Source organism: Schistocerca gregaria, chromosome 8 (assembly GCF_023897955.1).
Source record: "Schistocerca gregaria isolate iqSchGreg1 chromosome 8, iqSchGreg1.2, whole genome shotgun sequence".
In the NCBI taxonomy this organism is placed as follows: domain Eukaryota; kingdom Metazoa; phylum Arthropoda; class Insecta; order Orthoptera; family Acrididae; genus Schistocerca; species Schistocerca gregaria.
In genome coordinates, this window is record NC_064927.1 from 492994345 (window position 1) to 493009490 (window position 15146).

At 39.0% G+C, this 15146-nt stretch overlaps 1 protein-coding gene across 2 annotated transcripts in view; it reads right to left on the reverse strand.

Moving 5' to 3' along the window:
- The window catches only part of LOC126284458 (midasin), a 481989-nt gene that overhangs the window by 278929 nt on the left and 187914 nt on the right, over positions 1-15146 (reverse strand). For both annotated transcript variants that reach the window (XM_049983379.1, XM_049983380.1), the window contains 3 exons: positions 13178-13471; positions 8707-8835; positions 2746-2890 (listed from right to left, as the gene is read on the reverse strand). In XM_049983379.1, the coding sequence (XP_049839336.1) occupies positions 2746-2890; positions 8707-8835; positions 13178-13471 (568 nt within the window). The remainder of the gene's footprint in view (positions 1-2745; positions 2891-8706; positions 8836-13177; positions 13472-15146) is intronic.

Consider the following 15146-nt stretch of genomic DNA (forward strand, 5'->3'; position numbering starts at 1 on the left):
TTGAGAGTGAGGCATACTACCTCAATATGGTTTAGAGCTATTATTTTGTGCATGTAGAGGTACAGTACTGTACGAGGGCTGTTCAAAAAGTAACGTGACTTTTCAAAATTGCGCAGGTAACGTACATTCGATTATCGATCTTTTTTTTGTTATGTTGGTACACATGCCCCAAACATTTGTTCACAATTTAAAGTGGACAGCATACTTTATTTGTTTTTGACAGATGTGTTTTAGTGTGCTCAGCAATTTTCTATTATTATGAAAAATGGAACAAAGAATTTGCATCAAATTGTGTGTGAAAAATGATGGTGGTGGTGGTTGGTGTTTAACGTCCTGTCGACAACAAAGTGTTTAGAGACTGAGCGCAAGCTCGGGTTTAAGGAAGGATTGGGAAGAAAATCGGCCGTGCCCTTTCAAAGGAACCATCCCGGCATTTGCCTGAAATGATTTAGGGAAATCACGGAAAACCTAAATCAGAATGGTCGGAGACAGGATTGAACCGTCGTCCTCCCGAATGCGAGTCCAGTGTGCTAACGACTGCGCCACCTCGCTCGGTATGAGAAAAAAAAAGTTTACAAGTGGTAATATCTCTCCCAAGACAACCAAGAAGCTGCCAACGATGAACCTCGCTCTGGACGCACCAACCCATCAACAACAGATGACAAATGTCAAAGCTGTGAAGAAAACTGTTTTGGATAATTGTCGAATAGTCATATGAGAAGTTGCTGAGGATGACAGCATATTGGTTGGCTCATGTCGTGCAATTTTTTCGGATGTTTTGTGCATGAGACATGTGTCGGCTAAGTTTGTTCCAAAAGTTCTCAATTTTGATCAGAAGAGCCGTAGTGTGAGCATCGCTCAGGAGCTCTTGAATGACATCACTGATGATCCTGATTTGTTCAGAAGGGTCATAACTGGTGACAAAACATGGGTTTATGGTTATGACATAGAAACCATAAGCCCAGTCATCCCGGAGAGCCAAGACCGAAAAAAGCATGCCAAGTTCGATCAAATATCAACGTCTTGCTCACTGCCCCCCCCCCCCCCCCCCCCCCCCACCACCACCACCACCAGTTACCGTGGCGTAGTTTGACATTATGCGCTGTTTAGGAGAAGCAATATGCAGAACTGTCCAGAATTGTGGAAAAACAATTCACAGCTTTTGCATCACGACAATGCACCTGCTCATTCATCGTTGCTTGTGAAAGATGTTTTGGCCAAAAACATGACCATCATACCTCAGCCACCATATTCACCGGATTTGGCCCCTTGCGACTTTTTCCTGTTCCCAAAACTGAAGAGACCTATCAAGGGAGGAAATAAAAACTGCATCCCTGAAAGTACTCAAGGCTGTAGCAAAAAGTGCTTATGAGAAGTGCTTCAAGGATTGGAAGAAGCGTTGGCACAAGTGTATTGTATCTGAGGGGGATTGCTTTTAAGGGGATGACATGAATATTGGTGATTTTCATAAAAACATAATGTCACCTTACTTTTTGAACGCACCTCGTATTAGTGTACAGTATTGTGAAATGCTTTAGGATTTTACTGTTCCTTTTTTATTCTGGAGGGACTACAAAATCTGCAGAAAGATAAGTTCGACTCTTCGTGGGCATTTATAGCTGTGCGATCCATGCTTGATAATGCCACAGACAGAACAGACAAGGCACTTAGCATAGACATAGAACTGAAAGTAACTCTATTTTAAAGTTAGAGAAGGAATTTCAGCACAGTTGAAAAACATGGCAGATTTTGTTTACCACTCACTAAGGTGCAGACACTATATTCATACAGTGGCAGATGACCACAAATGCAAAAACAAACAAGAATTTTGACTGCCCTCTCACAGTGCAGGGATCACTAATCTTCTCTGGTGTTGGACGGGTCTTACTGGAAATCCGTGATGGACCAAGACTAGTCGCATCACACATTCCAAAATAAGAAAAGAAAACGAGCAATGCACACCACAAAACATTCGGGAAGAGCTAATGGACAACTGCTTGTCGAGATTTGAAGAGTATTGTTAACGACATAGTTCAGGTCTGACCTCCAGCTGTACTCGACACAAATGATTGAAACATCCACTACCTGACTTGCCATGTTAAAGTGTCTGCATTATAGCAACTTTTGAACTTAATCTAATAGACAATCATACCCGTTTCTTTGCTATAAAATGGTGTCACACAGTTGAGTACTACATTGCATTACGGGTCACCCATCTTAAACAAAACATTCAACCAACCACAACTGCTATGGCACCAGGGCATCAAGTGCATTGACACATCACTGTTTTATGCACTTTTTATTTTGCAAACAGTTTCTTACACTTGCTATCTTTCCAAATTTGGCTTCGCCAGATGAGATACAATATCACTAACTGAAAATTTGTTGAATTTTCAATATTTATACACAGAAAATAAAGGTATTTCAAACTATCTCTAATAAAATAGTATATATGAATGCAATTCACTATAAAATAGAGTCTATCAGGTAATTTTGTGTTTTTGCATTTTGAGACAGCATTAATTTCTCATTTATTGCCAAATGGGAAATTTTCCAGTCCTTTATGATTAGTAATAAAAAAAGAAAATTAACAGACAAGTTAATTTAAGCTTTACAGTTTCCTTAAATCATGTGGAAATAATGATATTCGAGAATTTCTGGCATTTGTGGTATACAAAAGGATATGTTTCGAGGAGTAGGGGAGATATACCAGTAAAACAAACCACATTTACAAAATGAACTTACCAGTAGTGTTTTGGCAGAAAGCATGCCATTCCTGCAGAATTGACAATCCATGCCACTCATTTTGCAGAAGCAATGAACGTACAAAAGCATAGACTACCCACTCAACTTCTCTTGAAATATCTGACAGTCTTCGCCAGTGGTCAACCTGCACTCATTTTTAGAGGGAAAAAAAAGTTGCATGAATTCATTATGTAAGATATTTAAATGAATATATTTCTTAACATCAAATTTCATAACTTCAGTAGCAGAAAAAGTAGCACAGGCTTGATATAACAATTTGTGGTAAGTAAATAACATAATACTGTATAACTATTATGTGCACAGAAGGAGAAGCTATGGATAGAGAGAAGGGTAATATGTGACAGATAAGAAAAATGAACTTTTTTTTTTAATTACATGAATTCATTCTCCAAGAGCGAAAGCACGATAGATGCTGTTTTTGAGAAATGTAAGCACAGATGAAATAAGCAAAATTTTTCATGGCACTCTAGACATGGCAGAATGTAGATTAGATTAGATTAGATTAGATTAATACTTGTTCCATAGATCATGAATACGACACTTCGTAATGATGTGGAACGTGTCAGGTTAATGAAAGATGTCTGTACAAGATATTACATTACACAAAATATTGCATGACACTAATGCTTAAGTTAGTTTTTTTTTCCTCCCTTAATTTATATCTAAAAATTCAGCCAATGAGTAGAAGGAGTTGTCATCTAGAAATTCTTTTAATTTATTTTTAAATGTTGGTTGACTATCTGTCAGGCTTTTGATGCTGTTTGGTAGGTGACCAAAGACTTTTGTGGCAGCATAATTTACCCCCTTCTGTGCCAAAGTCAGATTTAACCCTGCATAGTGAAGATCATCCTTTCTCCTGGTGTTATAGGTATGCACACTGCTATTAGTTTTGAACTGGGCTGGATTATTAACAACAAATTTCATAAGTGAATATATATACTGTGAGGTTACTGTCAGGATCCCTAGATCCTTAAATAGATGTCTGTAAGATGATCGTGGGTGGGCTCCAGCAATTATTCTGATTACACGTTTTTGAGCAATGAATACTTTTCTACTCAACGATGAATTACCCCAGAATATGATACCATACGAAAGCAGTGAATGAAAGGAGGCATAGTAAGCTAATTTACTGAGATTCTTATCACCAAAATTTGCAATAACCCTAATAGCATACGTAGCCGAACTCAGACGTTTCAGCAGACCATCAATGTGTTGCTTCCAGTTTAACCTCTGATCAATGGACACACCTAAAAATTTTGAAAATTCTACCTTAGCTACAGACTTCTGTTCAAAGTCTATATTTATTACTGGAGTTGTGCCATTTACTGTACGGAACTGTATATACTGTGTTTTATCAAAATTTAAAGAGAGTCCGTTTGCTGAGAACCACTTAATAATTTTGTGAAAAACATCATTTACAATTACATCACTTAGTTCTTGGTGTTTGGATGTTATTACTATACTTGTATCATCAGTAATAAATATGATGCTGTAAGTATGTGACTAATGGTCATCTACTCAAATATTTTGGTGTATTGTCATCTACTCAAATATTTGGGTGTAAATGTGTGTTTATTACACTGGACTCTCGCTAATCCGGCCCTCAGTAGCCCAGCCTCTCAGTAATCTGGCGCACATCCAAAACCACCTGCACAATGAATTATCATGTGCAACAATCTTAGTTAAACAATGCTTTATATACTGTATTTGAAATTGTAGCTTTCTTTACAGTTCAGAGTAATGTCTTCTAAAAGGAAACACATGACTCTGGACCTCAAGCAGAAACTCGAAATTTTACGCAAGTTAAATTGAAGTTCTTCACAGAGAGCCATTGCTGCTGAGTTCAAGTTTGGCGTGCAACTATTTATGATATCAAAAAGAAAGATGATGTTATTTGACAGTACTCAACACAAATGGATAGTGAGTTGGGAAAACGGAAGCTTACGTGAAAGAGTAAGAATGAAGAACTGGAGGCAGCTGTTTATAGATGGTTCATACAACAATACACTGAAGGAATTCCAATTAGTGGCCCGATTATAAAGGAAAAAGCACCTGCATTTAACAAACAACATGGCAGTAGTAATTTGTTTGCAGCAATCAAAGGTTGGCAATCAAACTAGAAAAAACGACATGGCATTCGGCAGCTGACAGTCACCGGGGAAAGTCGGTTAGCGAACGATAAGAATGCTGATGAGTTTGTAAGCAAGTTACGGAAGACAACAAGGAAGAAGATTTTACTGCTGGCGCCTTGTATAATGCTGATGAAACAGGACTCTTTTACAAGGTGCTTCCTTCAAAAACATTAGCTGCCAAGAACATGAAGGAAGATCATGGTTACAAGCAACAGAAACAGAAACAGCGCATAACATTAGTGGCGTGTTGTCATACAAATGGAGTCATAAACTACCACTTGTGGTGATTGGAATATCCCAAATCCACATTGTTTTCAACACACTGACATAAATACTCTACCAGTGAAGTACTGGGCTCGGAAGAAAGCATGGATGGACAAACAAATATTCCCACGGTAGTTCCACAAAATGTTTGTACCAGCAGTGAGAAAAGAGCTAAAGAAGAAAAAGCTTCCACTGAAAGCTATCCTTATACCTGACAATGCTCCCAGTCATCCTTCAGATGTTTCTCTCAAGTTCGACAGTATACAAGCACTCCCACCCAATGTGACACCCCTAATTAAGCCCATGGGCCAGAGAATTTTGGAATCAATTAAAAGCCATTATCGACATTCATTTCTCACCTCCTTGCTGAACAAAAGTGGAAATGACTCAAACAAGACTGTGCTGAAGGTGTGGAAAGCAATTAAAATGTGAGACGACGTTTTCTAAGCAGCCAAAGCACAGGATAAAGTAGAGAGCGCTACCATAATGAAGAGCTGGAAAAAATTGTGGCCATCCACTGATGCCGAGTTGGATCCAGCAGTGAGTGACAGCGGTGAGCCAGTCAATTTGGAATTATCAATTGCTTTGTACACTGACATGTTCCACAACCTTCCACAGGAGAAGAAATTGACAATGAAGATGTTATTAAGTGGCTGAATGAGGAAAACTGTGATGCAGACCAAACTTTAACAGATGATGAAATAATCAAAAGTGTGCAAGAAAGTAATGATGAAAGTGATGAAGAAGATGATGCAGGAGGAGAGAGCATGAAGATTTCCACAGTGCTGGTGCTGAAGCTGCAGAGGTCTCCCGGAGTACATTATGCAACAAGCAGAGACATGCAGTACCAATGTAATGCTTATAAAGGGGTAGGGTGATAAAGCATGCCACCTAGTGTATCATCATTGCGACAATTAAAAATTAGCGGCATGTTTCTTAGTGAGTGATATGACTGTATAATTATATACAGTATACACTCAAGGACCAAGTTTTCTTTGAAAATTAATGTATATCCTCTATGTTTTAAAGTTGTATCCTTCGGTTTAATAAAGTACAGTACACTATATCCCCTATGTTTTCAAAATAAATGAATAAAATAAATTTCAGACACTTAATAATCTGGCACTTTTGCTAATCCGGCACCCATATGTGCCAGGAATGGCCAGATTAGCAGGAGTCTAGTGTATTTCATTAATTTTACATGTTAACTGCAAGCACACACTATTTTAAGTCCACTCTAGTAATTTAGTTTTCTTTGCCATGTCCAATATTTATTACATGCCAGGGATTCTTATTCCACCAGCAAATTTTTCTCTTCTGAATTTTTCCTATGAACTGTTCATTTTAACTTCTATGATTTACTTGATGATCTCTGAACTGCATCTGCCACACGGTGAACAGAATAATATATGATGTAGAAATGTAATTGCAGAATATTTCTTAACCCCCTTAATGCCTGAATAAAATTTCCAGATGAAAAAAAAATTGTGGTTCTTTAGAGGTTCCCAAAACACTCAGAAGAATTCAGCACTTGTCACAAGTGCTGATAGCTTTACGAAGAATCAGCATTTACCAGTATTGGCATTAAAAAACAGTTAACCTTTCAGTTATTTCTACAGCACTGGTATGACGTGAATTTGCAACAATCGGCATTAAGAGGTTAATAAAATGAACATCAATTTTAATTTTACAGAAATCTGATAAAAATTGTATTTTCCTACATAGGAAATTAAGACACGTGGTGCTACGTTAGCACAGATACCTCAAGAGCAGATAAATAAAATAAAATTACTACATATCAGAGATAATTTAATACTGCCAGAATATTCTTACTGATCATGGACAGAGTTTAGACAGTAAGATAATATTTCATCCTGTTACAAATGTGGGTTTCACTGCAATACTCCTTGGAATTGGGCTCATTGTATAACCTCTCGAACCATACAGGTCCAATTGCTCCCTTTGCAATAATGCCAATAGAGTTCAATGTTGTAATGCTCATTTGTATGTTTTATGGATAATTCACTTGTCTACATCTACACTTGTATACATCTACATCAAAATCTACATCCATATTCTGCAAGCCACCTGACGGTGTGTGGCGGAGGGTACTTTGAGTGCCTTTATCGGTTCTCCCTTCTATTCCAGTCTCGTATTGTTCGTGGAAAGAAAGATTGTCGGTATGCTTCTGTGTGGGCTCTAATCTCTCTGATTTTATTCTCATGGTCTCTTTGCAAGATATACACAGGAGAGAGCAATATACTGCTTGACTCCTTGGTGAAGGTATGTTCTCGAAACTTCAACAAAAGCCCGTACCGAGCTACTGAGCGTCTCTCCTGCAGTGGCTTCCACTGGAGTAACGCTTTCGCAATTACTAAATGATCCTGTAACGAACCGTACTGCTGTCCGTTGGATCTTCTCTATCTCTTCTATCAACCCTATCTGGTAGGAACCCCACACTGGTGAGCATCATTCAAGCAGTGGGCAAACAAGTGTACTGTAAACTACTTCCTTTGTTTTCGGATTACATTTCCTTAGGAGTCTTCCAATGAATCTCAGTATGGCATCTGCTTTACCGACGATCAATTTTATATGATCATTCCATTTTCAATCACTCCTAATGCCTACACCCAGATAGTTTATGGAATTAAATTGCTTCCAGTTGCTGACCTGCTACATTGCAGCTAAATGACAAGGGATCTTTCTTTCTATGTATTCGCAGCACATTACACTTGTCTACATTGAGATTCAATTGCCATTCCCTGTACCATGCGTCAATTCGTTGCAGATCTTCCTCCATTTCAGTACAATTTTCCATTGTTACCTCTCAATCTACCACAGCATCATCCGCAAAAAGCCTCAGTGAACTTCCAACGCTATCCACTAGGTCATTTATGTATATTGTGAATAGCAATGGTCCTACGACACTCCCCTGCGGCACACCTGAAATTACTCTTACCTCGGAATACTTTTCTCCATTGAGAATGACATGCTGTGTTCTGTTATCTAGGAACTCTTCACTCCAATCACACAATTGGCCTGATAGTCCATATGCTCTTTGTTCATTAAACTACTGTGGAGAACTGTATTGAACACCTTGCAGAAGTCAAGAAACACGACATCTACCAGGGAAATTCGTGTCTATGGCCCTCTGAGTCTCGTGGACGAATAGTGCGAGCTGGGTTTTACACGATCGTCTTTTTCGAAACCCATGCTGATTCCTACAGAGTAGATTTCTAGTCTCCAGAAAAGTCATTATACTCTAACATAATACGTGTTCGAAAATTCTATAACTGATCGATGTTAGAGATATAGGTCTATAGCTCTGCACATCTGTTCGATGTCCCTTCTTGAAAATGGGGATGATGTGTGTATGTCTATTTTTTCATAGATGATACACCCACCAGAATGCTAAATTAAAGTGTTGCACTACATGATAGACAGCAAATCTGTTACAGGAATATAACGATATATTTTTCCAATCTAATGACAAACTGCTGTACTTTTGGATTACGAGTGAATTTTTAGTGAATATCCATCTCACCTGCTCGAATCCTCCCAGGATTTCCATTGTGTCCATAGCAGAATTAAATGATAGTACGCGCAGCTCACGTCCTGCTAGTTGCGCTGCCAGTTTGACAAGCATAGTCTTCCCACAGCCGGAAGGTCCAACCTGAAACAATGAGGAAGAGCAGAAGATCTTAATAATAGCAAAGGCTCCATGCCAGCCTGAAGACTGGATAGCTGATACCATCTGGAGTAATATGTCATCTCTAGCCTTGTTGAAGAACTTGGGTGGTAAATAGATAACAGTGAAAGGATTATTCTACAATAGCAGCCAAATATGCATTTTTTAAAATTATTATTATGATTTTAGGACGCAAAACTGCTAGTCATAAGCGCCCATTCTGTGGCTTAGTGAAGGATAAGAAACCACACTGTATAGAGTGAAACTCAAGGAGGAGGGAAACTAAAAACGGAAGGAAATCTTAGAAGACTGCTATTGAAGGGGGGTTGTTATCCTCAAAAAAGAGCTTCAGATGACCGATGTTTTCTCACTGATACTGATAAACCCAAGGACGTGATCAGCAGAGCCCATGTCATCTGCTAAAAGGGAAGATATATCAGGCGACAGCTGTAAACGGGCAAGTAGCAAATTAAAATAGGGGCACCGTCCACAGTTGAGAGCAGTGGTGACAAAGTGGGGGAGGATGGCCACGTAACAGATGTATATGTCTGAAAAGACAGTGCCCTGTCAGGAGTCTAGTTAAAATTATCTCCTCCCAACGAGAAGGCTGGGAGGAAGATGTCCAAGCAGAGGGAAGACGTCTTACGTCCCGTAATATATTATCGGGAAGTGCAGACCAACGTGTGTAGCATAAAATACCAACACCGTCACATAAAACACTGCAGATCGGCAAAGGGAACCGTGTGAACAGCAGACACAAGCTTGTGTCTGGCTTGTGTCTGTGTATGTATGGATGGATATGTATGTGTGTGAGAGCACGCGCGCGAGTATATACCTATCTTTTTTCCCCCTAAGGTAAGTCTTTCCGCTCCCCGGATTGGAATGACTCCTTACCCTCTCCCTTAAAACCCACATCCTTTCATCTTTCCTTTTCCTTCCCCCTTTCCTGACGAAGCAGACGCCGGTTGCGAAAGCTCGAAATTTTGTGTGTGTGTGTGTGTTTGTGTGTTATTTTATTGTGCCTGTCTACCGGCACTTTCCCGCTTGGTAAGTCTTGGAATCTTTGCTTTAAATGTAAGTATTTAGATGGATATTTCACTAGGGGAAATATAGATACTGCCTACAGGAAAATTTAAGAGGCCTTTGGGTGAAAGAGAAGCAGCTGTATGAATATCACGAGTTCAGATGGTATACCAGTCCTAAGCAAAGATGGTAAAGTTGAAAAGTGGAAGGGGTATATGGAGCATCTATGCAAGGGAGATGAACTTGAAAACAATAATATAGAAAGGGAAGTGGGTGCAGATGAAGATGGGACATGTGATACTGTGAGAAGAATTTGACAATGTTCTGAAACATGGAAAAACAAATCCCCGGGAGTAAACAACATTGTGTCAGAACTATTGATAGCTTTGGTAGAGTCATCCACGACAAAACTCTTCCATCTGGTGTGCAAGATGTACGAGATGGGTGAAATGCCCTCAGGCTTCAAGAAGAATGTGGTCATTCCAATTCCAAAGAAAGCAGTTGCTGACAGCTATGAAAATTACTAAACTACCAGTTTAATCAGTCATGGTTGCAAAATACTAACACTAATTCTTTACAAAAGAATGGAAAAACTGGTAAAAACAGACCTCAGGGAAGATCAGGAGGACTCAAGAGAAATGCAGGAACATGCGAGGCGATACTGATCCTACGACTTATCTTAGAAAATAGGTTATGAAAAGGTAAACCTACATTTATAGATTTGTAGGCTTAAACAAAGGTTTTGACAGTGCTGACTGGAATAGTCTTTTGAAATCCTGAAGGTGACAGGGGTAAAATACAGGTAGCAAAAGGCTATTTACAACTTGTATAGGAACCAAAGGAAAGTTATAAGAGTTGAGAGACATGAAAGGGAAGCAGTGTTTGACAAGTAAGCGATACAGGGTTGTAGCCTATCCATCATGTTATTCAGTATGTACATTGAACAAGCAGTAAAGGAAACAAAAGAAAAAATGGAGTAGGAATTAAAATCCAGGAAGAAGAAATAGAAATCTTGAAGTTTGCTGATGACATTATACTTCTGTCAGAGACAGCAAAGGACTTGGAAGAGCAGTTGAACGGAATGGACAGTGTCTTGAAAGGAAGATATAAGATGAACATCAACAGAAGCAAAATGAGGATAATGGAATGTAGTTGAATTAAGTTAGGTGATGGTGAGGGAATTAGATTAGGAAATGAGACACTTAAAGTAGTAGGTGAGTCTTGATATTTGGGTAGCAAAGTAATTGATAATGGTTGAAACAGAGAGGATATAAAATGCAGAGTGGCGAAGGCAAGGAAAGTGTTTCTGAAGAAGAGAAATTTGTTAACATGGGGTGTAGATTTAAGTGTCAGGAAGTCTTTTCTAAAGTATTTGTACGGAGTGTAGCCATGTATGGAAGTGAAACATGGACAACAAATAGTTTTGACAAGAAGAGACTAGAAGCTTTTGAAGTTTGGTGCTACAGAAGAATGCTGAAGATATGATGGGTAGACCACATAACTAATGAGAAGGTACTGAATAAAATTGGAGAGAAGAGAAATCTGTGGTACAACTTGGCCAGAAGAATGGATCATTAGTCAAACAAAAGTCCATTTCTCTTCCGCAAAAAGACTCCAATGAGTGGACGAAAATACCATACAAAAACAGAGATTTAAATACGAAAACATCACCCGGGAGTGAAAACACCAAACAGTTGGTGGTTAAAAACAAATTTCATGTTCTTTCCGTGAGTGAAGAGGTGGATTTACACCTAACATCGGTATTGGAACATGAACTTTAGCATGCCATCTTTTGCACATACTAATGGGATGAATGAGGAAGACAACAACAACAAAAATGTACAACAGCGCAAACACGAAAGTAGTGCATTATTTTTGACAGTCACAGCAAAAACATGATGAGACTTTTCAAAGAAAACAAAAAATATGATGCAACACAGGTATTGTGAAGCCAGGAGCAACAACGAAAGACTACAACAAGAATTTACTATTTATGAAAGTATAAACACAAATTCTACCACATACAGTATGGTATCTTCTGAAACACTCAACTCGAGACTGTGACACGATTTTGTCAACCACTCATTGCTCACATAATGTGATCTCGCCAGCCAATGACAGCAGATATTCAGGGCATATTACATATGATGTATAGTCAGCCAATAACATCATTGTTAAACAGTGTGAGAACACAAATAAGAAAACTTTAGGGTTTAAATTAATATACATACAGTATAGCTACAAGAAAATGTAAGCTTTGACATATGACACTGGTTGTCAATAAATGTTCGGCTATTCAACCCCCCCAACCCCCATCCCCACCCATAACTGTAACACTAACAACTTTAACAATGAGACTTCTATTAATCCACCTGTTTAAGTAGTCATGATGTGCCTGCTATCAGATTGGAAGCATTTTGCCAGAGGCTTAAGTCAGAGATGAGCTCACCTGTGAAAGACATCATGTCATACACCAGCCCACTGTAATTTCTACACAGCATTTTATGTCGGCATTCCCATCAACTAACCGCCCATGGAATGAATGGCCAGAGCCAAACTGTGACCAAGGACAGAGTTGACAACCCACTGACAGAACATGCTGCCGAGTGCAAAATGCTCAGTTTTAATGGCTGCTTCACAGGTTGTGCCCTCTGAATCCTACCCCCTGACAATAGATTCTCTGAATTATTTAGGTTTGTGTTATCCCTGAAACATACCCTCCCAGCCTTAATCCAAGCAATCTCTTCCCCCACCTCTACCCCTGACCCGTGATCCTGATCTCCGCCCCTATCCTTAGTGCTACTGTGTACCGTGTACAGCCATCCCTGCTTGTGGCCAGAATAACTTCGCCAGTGCCGCACCGACTTGTCCTGTGCACCTGCTCTGCCTGTCCGTCCTTCCTAAAATGTCAGCCACCCTTTCCCATCCATCTCTCCTCCTCTCCGCCTCCTTTCTCCTCTCGCACATTCCACCTGACACAAACCCTCACACCCCACCGGAGCCACGGCACAATGCAGTCAGCTGGGACAATTGAGCAATACAGCTGCACTCTGTGTACGAAGTGTGCTCAATAGCTCTGAATAAGGTTCCATCCAAGATCTACCAATGTTCTCATTCTAGTTTACACGCCTACTGACAACTCGGCACTCGGCCATTAGGCGAATTGTTATCTTTGCTTCTTACATTATTCATATTGCCATTCTTCAGTTTTGATCTCCATACAGAATACATAAGAAACTAGCAATTTTGGAGTACAATACATGAAATTCTTACCAAACCAGTTCCAAGTTTCTCATCAACTTACTAATATAGGCATCCATTTCAGACTAAGGCACCGGAGAAGTGAATGCAGAGCTGGCTGCAAGCTCCTCAGAACCACTGGGTCCCTCGAGAAAGGACCAGACGTCGATGCTGCCAGCTGTAAATGCATGCGGCGTTTGGGATGTGGTTCAAGCAAGCCACGCATTCTCCCCAATTTCATCTGTCGCCCCAGCCTTTCTGTTGTCGTTTCACCGACATGAAGCATGTCTGTCGTGACTGTCACTGAAGACTCGCATGTTGGCACTGTGAAACCTTCCTCTGCAGCCACCCTAAAGACCTGACTCAACAGACAAACAAGAATATTAAGATGCCATACAGAATATTCAATGGTATTTAAGACTCACAATGTGGTAATTACAGAGTTTTACAGAAATGTGTGCACTTCTGTGTATCCTCTGCTTGATGTTGAATCAAGATATTTTACAACTTTCAATGACAGGATAACAATACCAAAGATGAGTACCAAATGAAGAACATAATCATCAGTAACACTGATCTAAAATAAAATACCTTTTTTCTGGAGAAATACATTGTGATCCTGGTTGAACTTTCAGCACTGAATTCAAATCTGCAGCCCTCACCCACCAAATCAGGGATGCTTTACAAGTAATCAAAGAAACTAACATATGACTCTGTTCCTATAGTATTTGGTTAGTAGCACTTATTCTAAACAAATATTTATGAAAAATTTAACAAAAATGAGTCACTTCCAAGTAAACTGTCAACATCATCTCTTGGACTAAAAGCCTTCCTCTTGAATCACTACAACAATTATCTGCCAACATAGAAGATATCCACTTCCCTTCATCCTCACTTTCTATAGTAGAAGTATTTTCTGGTAGTTGGATTCATGAACTTAGCATTTTGTTTCATTTGGCTAAGTTTTCATGTGGAGTACTGGAAGTAATGTATTTTCATGAGCGAACACACACACACACACACACACACACACACACACACACACACACACACACACACACACACACACAGTACCTTTTTTCATCCACTTTCCATCTCCGATTAGATCATTTGAGCGCATTAGCTATTACCATTTAACTCACACTGAAAATGTGCGCACTTTGGACAGCCTTATTACTTTTCCCAATAATACTACAATTACTACGAATCTGACAAGTATTTTCATTTTCTTTTTTATGTGTTGCACTGAATTTTGCATACTCTATAATATGTCATAGCTCTCTGCAATCAAACTGATGTAAAGAACTGAGAGGGATACCATTTTATTTGGGATATGAAGCAAAAAACACTTCAACATTCCTTTTGGACTCATTTATAAAAAGTTTAATCTAATTAACTGAATTCAAATATAGCCGTGGCAAAAAAATTCTGTTCCCTGATTTGCATTTCCGAAACTAAATTTGTCTGTAATCACACACTTACACATCAGAAATATTATCTCCCCAAAAAAGTTTAATTTAAGAGACAAGGATCTTCTATAATTCATGTAACAATCAATTATAACTAATGAAGACAACTAGTTCCAGTTTCCTTTTTAATACTCATTGATTTTAAAAAGCACCAATTTTACACAGATATATACAGCACAATGTTAACAGAGGAGGATATTCCTCACTGAAAGTTGAAAGGAATTAAGTATAATCAACACGCTGCACAGTTTGTGCAAGACACATGAATATGAGACATAAGAAGTGGACATAATTTACAGTATTGTGGTTTTCAAACAGTCTGAATTGCAAAACACTCAAGCTGACCACCCAAGGGTCAATCCATACCAAGAGGTCCAGCCCTGGTTGCTTGACCGTCTCAGAAAAATTTTATATTTGCAGGATGAATTCCCAAATGTTTACTAGTCACAAAAAAATTTTTCAAAAAAGTTATTTTTTATTATTTTGTAATGGTGGCCACATTTGTTCCTGACCACGAGTTTTTTCATACTTGCAAGCATCTACATTTTTTACAATTATTCAGTA